Source organism: Miscanthus floridulus, chromosome 3 (genome assembly GCF_019320115.1).
Source record: "Miscanthus floridulus cultivar M001 chromosome 3, ASM1932011v1, whole genome shotgun sequence".
Lineage (NCBI taxonomy): Eukaryota > Viridiplantae > Streptophyta > Magnoliopsida > Poales > Poaceae > Miscanthus > Miscanthus floridulus.
In genome coordinates, this window is record NC_089582.1 from 50,724,301 (window position 1) to 50,734,440 (window position 10,140).

The window sequence follows — 10,140 nt, forward strand, 5'->3', positions numbered from 1 at the left end:
ATTGCCTGCATGTGTGTGTCTCCTCTCCCCCCTAGAAGCGACCCTGGTCACTCCCTTTTATAGTCGAAGGGAGGCATAGGGGCGGTACATGTATTTGCTACGTGGCATTTTGTGAGCAGAGGCGTTATGTCCGAGCCCTACAGCTCGTCACTGTGGCGGCATGGTCGGTGGAGCGGTCTTGTCCTTGGTGCACTGGAGCGATGCGCCGGTCATGCCTGATCTTGTGCAACGTGGGAGCTCCTATGGTGGCATGCACGCCTTCTTCTGTTGGAGGCATGCTGGTCACCGTATGTTTGACCGGCACAGAGAGCCGAGGCTGGGTAGATGCGACGGTGTGGGTGCGCTGATTCCGAGGCTACAGGAGCTTGGCCTTGTGCACAATGTGGGAGCTCCTGCAGCTTGACGCAGGGCATGGCGTGTACTATGGACGACATGCCAGTCCTAGAGTGCTTACAACATAGAGAGCTGAGGCCCAGTCGGTGTAGAGGCTGAACCATTATGGGGGGCTCAGCGGGTGCGAGTCTCGAGGCTATAGGAGCCCGAAAGCGGATAGCTGAGGCTCGGAAGGAGCAGTTGGTCTTGTACATCGATTCTGAGGCTACAGGGACCCGAACTTGACTTTCCATGCCACGCTGTCCTTGGAGCAGGGGTTAGGCAGCACAGTGCAGCACGGGTGTTAGCCGTGGGCACAGTGCTGAGCACAGCGGCCAATAACCCCTGCCCTGTCCTGTCCTAGACGGCATGGCGTCGATGTGACTCCCGTCTCGTCGGCCACTCCGCTGTATCGTGCCGTCGTTCGGCTGACGTCGTGGGAGTGGTTGGACGCGTTAGTTGGATGTGACGTCCCATCAGAGAAGTCGATCAAGGCGGCGGTGATGGGGTTGATGCCGAGCCAGCCTCGAGCGAGTCGGTAACTGGGTGCTCATCCGAGGCCTCGTGGCGCGGGGCCTCGGGCGAGTCAGAGAATCGGTACCTCATCCAAGGCCTTGTGGCGTGGGGCCTCGGGCGAGTCGAAGAACCGGTACCTCGTTCGAGGCCTTGTGGCACGGGGCCTCGGACGAGTCGGAAAACCGGTACCTCGTCCAAGGCCTCGTGGTTTCGTTCTGGGCCGAGCCCGCTTCGGGTGAGCCCGAATATTGTTCGAGGTGGGCCGAGCGGTCCAGCCGGGCCTCGGATAAGGTGGGGGTTTGCCAGTGGTTGTCTCTTGGCTTCGATATTTACAAGGTCTAAGTGATTTTTTCAGTTCTTGCTTAGGGGACCCCTTTTTATAGTACCCGACTGTAGCCCCCGAGCCTCGAGGAGAGTGTGAGTGCTCTTCCTAAGGTTTTGATGAGACTTGGCTCGTGGCAGCTCCTGGCGGGATGGTGTTTTGTACTCGAGGCTTTGGTGGGTGCGCGTGAGCGCACCCACCGGGTGTAGCCACCAAGGCCCTGGAGGAGTGGATTTATTCCTCTAGGGGCTTTTTTCATGTTGAGTGAGGGGTTTTATCGCGTTTGCCGAGCCCCCGAGTGCAAGTTTGGGTCACTGAGCCTCAGCTTGGTTGCAGGAAAAGCCCCTGAGCCTCTGCTCGAAGCAAGAGGGTGATCAGGAGTTTCCCTGTCTTTTTTGTGCAGCCCTCATGCATCCTTTTTGTTCGGAAGGAGGGGTGGAGTATGCCAGGCTACCCTCGGTGGGCGAGCAGTGACACCTCTAGTGAGCTGTTTATCGGGTAAGTCCGAGTGGAGGCCCATGCCCCATTCGATAGGGGTCGGCTAGCGGTCTAGAGACACACTCCAAAAGTACCAGAGGGCTTCTCTAGTGGGTCCCAGGGTTGTTCGATTGGCCCCAGGGGCTCGGTGCCTCCCTACAGTGGGATCCCATTCAGAGACCTCCCTGTCGGTCTTGGACATGACTTAGGGCATCCCAAGCAATTGCTTGCTTGGGCCTTGGCCATGTATGGGCTCACCCATAGTCACCCCTGACTCTGTTTGTCCTGGGGTGGCTGTTGAGACCCTCGGGGGCCCAGCCTTCGAACCCCTAGACCGTAACGGGCTCGATGCCCAGTTCCTTAGTCTGAAAGGAATCAGGTGGGGGATATTCCCTTCCCATCGGCTGACGACGGCAGGTGCGCCTTTTGAGGCGGTTCCTTGGGGAGGCAGAACGGCGCCTGCCGTCACTGTGGTCGGATGCAACGCGACATTTGTGGATGGGACATTATTGTGTGCGTGCGGTTAATAAGAAAAAGGTGGACGCGTGGGCGGTTTGGTCGGATCCGGATTAACCACGCTAGATATGAGGGAAACTTTCCTAGTTTCATCGCTCACCCGTTTTGCCCTCTTTCCTCCCTCATAAATATGTGACGAGCCATGCCCCGCCCCTCCTTACCTTTTCTGCCTACGTTCGCCCTTTCTGCCCTCGAGCGGTTGCTAAGGACAGAGGAAGAGAGCGCCGAGGAGAAGGAGGGAGAAGGGGAGGAAAGAAGAGAGAGAGATAGCGAGAGCACGTCTTACTGCCGTAGCCACATTCTCCACCGCACCCATGGCCGGTGGCGCTGTTGTCCTCCAGGCGGATCCTTGGGGTCCGTCCGACATGTCCACGGCGACGCTGCAGTTGCTCGTCGACGACGGTCTCCTCTGCTCGGTCACCGACCCCAACAGACCAGAGTGGATTGCTCCGAGGGACGAGCCGGAGCCAAGGCCATGCGATGGCTACATCGTGAGCTTCGTGGCCTTCCATGAGAGCGGCCTCAGCTTGCCGACGGACTGGTTCATGCGGGCGCTCCCACATTACTATGGCATGGAGCTCCACAACTTCAACCCCAACTCCATCGCGTAGGCGGCCATCTTCATCGCCATTTGCGAGGGGTACCTGGGCATTGCCCCCCACTAGGAGCTGTGGCTCCACTTCTTTCGGGCAGGCCTCACCACCAAGCCATCGGGCACGACGGGCACGCGGAAGGCGTTGAGGGCCGACGGCTGCACTCTCCAAGTGCACCAAGACCGACAGCCCTTCTACATTCCGGTCCAGCTCGCGTCGTCCAACCACCACTGGTACAATAGTTGGTTCTACCTCTGCAATGATGACGGTGGGCTTCCCCCCTATACCGGGCGGGTCATGGAGAGCCAGCCGGAGAGGTGGAGGTACGGTGTCCCGTTGGCTGAGCAGTCCAAGCTACAGCCGCTCCTGAGGGCGCTGGAGAGGCTGCGCAGCCGCGGCCTTACGGTGACCATGGTCGTGGTGGCCTTCCACCACTAGAGGCTACTGCTGCTGATGGCTTAGCGGCAGCGCCTATTTGAGATGACACCGGGTGAGCCGATCAATGGCATCTAGTTGTCCGCCGTCGCCCTTTCTGATGAGGAGATTCTGTGTTGGGTGAGAGAGACGGTGGAGGTGTAACACCTCGGGTGTTAGCCTTGCATAACTTGACTTGCATAACATGAGCATGAGCATCAAGCATTCATAAATCATCATTTACAATTGAAACATTTGATGGAAACATATGAAACATTGCTTGTTATCTCGTGTTTCTTGAAACATATGCAACATTCTTATTATTTCATGTTTCCATGTGTATATGCAAATGATCATGAATGAAAACATGTACTTGGTAGAAGTGAGTCACAAAAACGTGTAACCACACTTGGGTTAGCAATTAGGGCATGGTTCATGAAAGTCACTTTTCATAATCAAGCCTTTAAGGCATATTTCATGTGATTACTTTAAATAGCTCTATGAGTGACTACTACATGAAATGCTTAAATGACCTTGCAAATTGCTTAAATATGTTTAGAGTATCATCATGAACAACTTTGGTATTTAGGGCTAGGGCTAGTTTGGTCATTAAGCCATGCTTTGATGTGTTTCATCTTTTAAATGTGACATGTTTGACCAATTTGGAACTAGGTGTTAGAGACCTTGCATGGAGGAGTTCACTAAAGCAAAGTTGTAGTATTTGACATAAGGAACAACTTTTATTTTTGGGTCATTGCATGATTCAGCTCCTAACATGTGTGAAATTGGATCACAAAAATCAGGAAAAATAACAAGTTCAACACTTAGCAAATTTTTGCTAAGTCATGAACCTTGACTGACTGACAGCCGACCTTTGGTACGATGTAACTCGGTGTTGATGGCGAATTAGCACGAGGTTATTGAACAATAGTTGGAGCTGGTACTTCGGGCTACAAAAATCATGTAGATCGTTTTCGCTTAGGAGCTACGGATTTGCAGTTAAACGACCGTGAAAACTCGTCGTCAGGCCGGCTTCGCTTACCTGATTGAGCTGAATCGGCCGATCGATTCAGTCGTCAGCGGCCGACACCGGTAGGATAGAGCCGGCGCGTGTCCGCGGCGTTGGCCACGCGTCGCTGCCGCTCTGATCCGCTGGGCAGCGCCAGGCCTGAGCAGGCCATTATCACCCCGCGTGCGCCCGCTCCATTTTTCACTCACTCCCGCCCGCTCTCTCCCTCTCCAGCGCCCTCCTTTGCTCTCACCGCGGCACCAGGCAACGCCGCCAAGCACAGCACCGCCTCCGCCATTGCCTTGTGCGCGCTACACCGCACCACCGCCATCTCCATCTCGCCATTCGTTGCGCCTCATCCACCACCACCGCCTCGATGTGTTGACTGCTTCAGTTGTGCCTTGGTGAGGGCGTATTTCCGTTTTTCCCCTCTCGCCAGAACCTCGGCCGCCATTGCCGCCTCCACGGAAAGCTCGCCACAGCTCGGCTCGTCGGCGCTTTTCCTTCGGTTTTGAGCGTTAGCGTTTGGTTAGGACGTGTATTAGCCAGTGCTAGGACGTTACCTTCATTAGTTGCTCCGCCGGCGTGGAACGCGACAACCCGCGCCGCCGTGCTCTCACCTCAGCGCCACCGTACTATGGCCATGCTTCGTCGGAGCTTCACGAGCCGCGTAGGTCGTCTAGATAGGTTCGCTCGGTCACCTAGGTGCTGTTGCGCGCCTCTCCTGGCTTCGCCATGGCCGGTGATGACTGGCGCACCACTAAGCACCTCCGCCGTGCCGCCATCACCGGCGACAGGGCATGATCCGCTCACCCTCTACTGCCGTCACCTAGGTTGTTCGACGCGCGCTGCTCCGTAGATCACCGTGCGAAGACGTCACCGCCGGCAACCTCGCCGTCGACGAGCTCTGGCCAGCGCCAGCAGCGTACAGCGCCGCCTGCCCTAGCTTCGAGTCGATGACATGTGGGGTCCCCTGACCACCGGGTCCCACCGGTCAGCGACTCCGTGTTTGAAGGCTAACTCATTTGATTCTAGTTTTTGATTTCTTTTGTGATTTTCATATCTCCAGTTTGGTAGCTCCTAAATTTATGAAATAAATATTGTAGTGTTCACTAGGAAGTGTAGTATTTAGTAAAAATATATTCTGAACATATACAGTAGAAAATTTGGGATTTTTAAATAGAGATTTGAAATGTGTTTTTGAATGCATTTAAATTTGTTTATTTTATATCTAGAGTTCCTGTGCTCCAAAAATTATGAAATTTTGTGGTAAGCTAGTCTTAGCGTATATGAGCTCTGGTAAAAAATTTGAGGACCAGTGCATGGGTAGATTTATAGTTATCGATTTTTCTTTTATGGATAGTCAATCCTTGCATGAATTTTCATAAATTAATTATGAGTCCAAAATCGATGAAATTTGTTGGAGGTAATCCTAGTACCATATGGATGTTAAGAAAAATAGGAAATCTATTTCTTGACACTTTTCAATAGGATTTTCCATTTATGCTATTTCAAGCCTTGCTTCCTTGTCATTTTTGTATAGGATGTTCTACTTGGTAAAATGACATGAAATTTTTATAGTAGTCCTTTGATAGCATTAGTAAGGCACTGTAAAGTTTTGAGAATTTAATAAGTATATCTGATATATGTTTATTATTTAACCTAGATATCTAAATAAAATAATAAAGGTAATTAAATAAATAGTTTGGGCTTCACCATTATATTATCTTAAATGTATTTGGTATGCTTAAACTGTTGGTAGATCCTATGTTGTCAAATTTTGAGTGATTACATGAAGTAGAAGTATTATTACTTTATATTGCATATTAAATAGTTTTCGGACTGATTCTAGAGTTTGATGAGTTGCATGTTGAAACTGATGTGTACTGTAAAAATGGTTAATAACAAAGTTGTAGAGAATTTGATAAGCTTTCCAGAAAGTCTAGGATCACTGTTTTTGGATTTGTAGAACTCCCGTTATGAGTGAAACAAGTAGCTACTGTTTATGGCATAGTCGATGCATTGTAGAAGTAGTTAAGTAATAATCGAGAAGAGATATGCACCTACTCAATAAACATGATGCACTTGTTAACATATATGCATTCGTAATACTTATGCCATACTCATGCATCTAGGATCGGAGGAAGAGATCACGTTGCTGGAATTCGAAGAAGCAGAGGAAGGGAACCAGCAAGAGGATCCGCAAGCCGCAGCTCCCGAAGGCGTGGAGCAGAGCCCTGAAGAGCGTTCGGAGTGCCCTAACCACCGCCCTACTTCCTTTCTGCGAGGCAAGCCCCAGAGCATTATAAGTCTCCCAGTAATTTACAAATGTTTACTTACGTATTTATGATTGATGCATTAGGTTATAAGAGTTGAATGAAACCACTTGATGCATGTACATTCCTTGTCCAAATATTACACCTTTAACCGGTATAGGTCCAGGATCGAATAAATGCTTAGCCATGCTTAGACCGGTAGAAGTCGGGTGATATCCTGTCACCTGCGAGATGTAGGTGGATACCGAAGCACGGTTGGCTATATCTGCCATCGTGGAATAGAACCATGAGGTAAAAGTAAATCGAGACCGGACGGGAGGTCGATAGAGAAGCAACAAGACATGGAGGTCTTGGGTGTGGATCTATCCCCGTCTATGTCGATCAAGGACCGTACTGTTGTTGGAACTTCTGACAAGATTGAACGCATGCCTCTCACTTAGCTAGCCGGATAACTTGTTCCGACCGCGAAGCCGAGTAATTCAACTCAGGCCGGGAATCTTTCTGTTGTGCGCTCCTTCTGGGGAACGATCAGACTGAGCCCAAGGGCAGGCTTGGCCTGAGCATCCTGGCATTTGGTGTTCCAGATTGTGCGGCGTAGTACGGACCCGCGAAATGTGTACCGGAGTTGTACCAAAGGTGACCTAAGGCTATCGTGGCTAGTAGACCTGGGTTTGTGTTAGGAATAAATTCCCAGCTGGTTGAAATCGATTCGAATCGCCGTCTCTCCCGGATAGTGAGAAACTTGACTAGCTCCAACATCGTAGTAACTGTGTTATGGAACATGATGGTTCGGATGAAATGGAATTGCAATACCTGCTATGGTTACTATTTTATGCTTCTAAATGATATACCACATGTTTGGCATAGGATAGTTGCTAATCTAGAAATGGATAGTTATAATTAACTTGATAAAGGAATCATAATTGTACAACGGATCAGTTGCCTTTTACGCAAAATGTTGTCAAGTTACGTCCACTTATACAGCCTTGCATAATCCTTGGAGTCATTTTATTTCTGGTTCATGACAGGTAAGTCTAGCTGAGTACCTTCTCGTACTTAGGGTTTATTTTCCCATTGTTGCAGATAGCACTGTGTATCATGGTTATTGCAAGAGTTGCTTCTATCCCACCGTGGATGAGGAGTAAGCCTTGGGCAGGCTTCTTTAATAATTCCTATCTTTGCTTTTGTGGACCGTGATCTGGCTTGGCACTGTATCAAACTATGTTGGAAACTTTATCTTCGAACTTATTTGCTTCCGCTTTATTTATCAAACTTGGTTTGTAATAACTTTTATTCGTACTCTGATGATGAAAAGTATCTGTGAACTTTATGTAATATGTGGCATCTATGTTGAATCATGTACGATCTTGGTTGTTGTAAATCGTTTATCGAGACCCGTCGTGGTACTCGACGGACTACCGGGTTTATATGGGTTCAAGTATGACAGTGTGACCGCTTGCAGATTGCCATTGTACTTGTATTCTTATAAATTGGTCGGTTCTGCGACAGGAGGGGCGGCAGAGGAGCAGTGATCTGACCCTGTTCCTGATGTGCCTGTTGTGGGGGTACATCTCTCTAGTGAGTCACGCGTCGCTATGGCCTTCGAGGCCTCCTTACTCCTTACATTTTCAATCTGTTCCCTTATTTGCGTTTCCCATTCCTGTAGGGGATGAGGGATGTGCGAGCCTCCCCACCACCCGTTCCCGAGGACGCAGAGCGGCGAGTGGAGAACAGGGCGCACGCCGAGGCATACAAGGAGCGGAAGGACGCCGAGGAGGCAAGGCGGAAGAGGAAGAGCCTCGAGCGTGACGAGCTGGAGAAACGTCGCCGGCAACAGGGGCACGACGGTCTCCCAGAGGAGCCGTCTCCATCATCATCGTCGATGGATTTTTTGAGCGATGACTATGAGAGCGAGGCGGGGCGGGGTCCCCTAGACCACCTCCTTGACGTTAGGGAGACGGCGCCTGGGGCGTCAGCGAGCGGCCTAGCATCTCTAGGAGGAGGAGGAGAGGGCACCTCAGGGCTAGCGATCGCCCGCCCCGGGGCCGAGGCCGACACGCCCGAGACACGGGCGTCGAGGAAGCGCGCCGTCAGCCTGATGGAGCGGGCGACGGTGGGGGTGACTCAACCACCTTCGCATAGGGCTGAGGGGGTGTTGGAGTCCGGTGAGGGCTGGCCGGTATCGGTGAACACGGGGGTCGTGCCACTGCCGCCACCACCGCCATTGCCGAGGATGAGGGACACGGTGCGAAAGCTATTGCTTCCCCGTTCAAGGTAAGTGTTTTGTCTATGGAGTTTGCAGCATCTCCCACTCGTTCTTTGGTCGTATGCTGACCTCATGAGTGTTTTGTCTTCAGCTAGAAGCGTCAGGCAGAAGCGCCCGCCCTGGCGCCACTTAAGGCGCTCAAGGTGAGCACCAGCTCCACCGCCTGATGGGTGGTGGACGCACAGGCCACAGCTAGTCACCCAAGGAGAGGCTACCGAGGCGGCCACGAAGCAGGTGGGGGAAGAGGCACCTACGCCCTACGAGGCCGGGGCCACCGAGGGCGAGGCTGAGGCCCCTAGGACCTCTGAGGCTGAGGTGGCAGAGGCCGGGGCTTCCAGGGCTTCTGAAGCCGAGGTGGCGGACGTCGGGGCTCCCAGGTCCACCGAGGCCGAGGTGGTGGAGGTTGGAGCTCCTAGGACCACCAAGGCCGAGGTGGCAGAGGCCGGCTTTGGCACGGCGGAGCTGGCAGCCCAGGATGTGGAGACGGAGGCGGGGCAAGCTTTGGTACCACCCCCGGTCCAAGACCTGTTGCCGTCGCAGGAGAGCGCCCGGGAGGTGGAGGTTCATTCAATCTCCTCCGACGATATTTCTCAGGGGAAGGAGGTAGCGGACGCTGAGGTGACCAGCACCATGGAGCAGCCAGCTCTGACTTCTGGCGAGGGGAGCTCGGCCCTCGTCCGGGTATGACCCGAGCCCCGTGGGTGGGATAGCTCGCGTGCCTTGTGGTGGAGCCAGGACAACCCTAAGGGGGAGCCTCTATTCACCCTCGAGGATGCCAATGAGGGAGGGCACTAGGGCTCCCTCAAGCAATTCCGCTAGCTGGCAGAGCAGTCACTGCGGACAGCGCTGTCCGTCGTGGCTGACAACCTGCCCGGCGTTGCCCAGGTACGTGCTTTCTTTTCTTGTGTTGTGTCATCTTTTTCCCAAGTTTTCTCATAGTACTTGACGTTTGTTCTGCCTGTCCAGGAGCTCGAGGCCTGGTCCCTCGAGAAGTCAATGTTCCTCCGGTGGGAGAGGGACATCTGGGACTAGCTCCGGCAGCAGAAGGACCTGCTCGCCAAAGCTAATGAGCTTCTGTCAGCGTGGAACGCAGAGGTGGAGGACCTCCGTCTTCACTGTGCTGACATGAAGGCCGAGGTGGCCATGGCTCGGGAGCAGGCCACCCCTTTGGCAGCATGGATCCAGGAGCTAGAGGAGGAGTTGACTCAGGTGGCCGGCGAGCGGGACACCTTTAGGTCCTTGGCCGAACAAGAGGCAGCCTCTGCCAATGCCGTCGCCGAGTAGCTAGAGGCAGAGCAGGGCGTGCACCTGCTGACAAAAGGTGCCCTGGCAGAGGCTATCAAGGTGGTCAAGGCCTTAGCCTGGAAGGAAAAGGCCGA

General features: G+C 52.8%; 1 protein-coding gene across 1 annotated transcript; it reads left to right on the top strand.

Annotated features, from left to right (window-relative positions):
- The first annotated feature begins 3,093 nt into the window (after nt 1-3,093).
- Nucleotides 3,094-9,793, top strand: LOC136543733 (pre-mRNA-processing ATP-dependent RNA helicase prp5-like). Its single transcript, XM_066536105.1, has 5 exons — nt 3,094-3,201; nt 8,005-8,073; nt 8,162-8,769; nt 8,947-9,442; nt 9,728-9,793. Exons 1-5 carry the CDS (start codon nt 3,094-3,096, stop codon nt 9,791-9,793), a joined length of 1,347 nt encoding a protein of 448 aa, XP_066392202.1.
- Nucleotides 9,794-10,140: the final 347 nt, after the last annotated feature.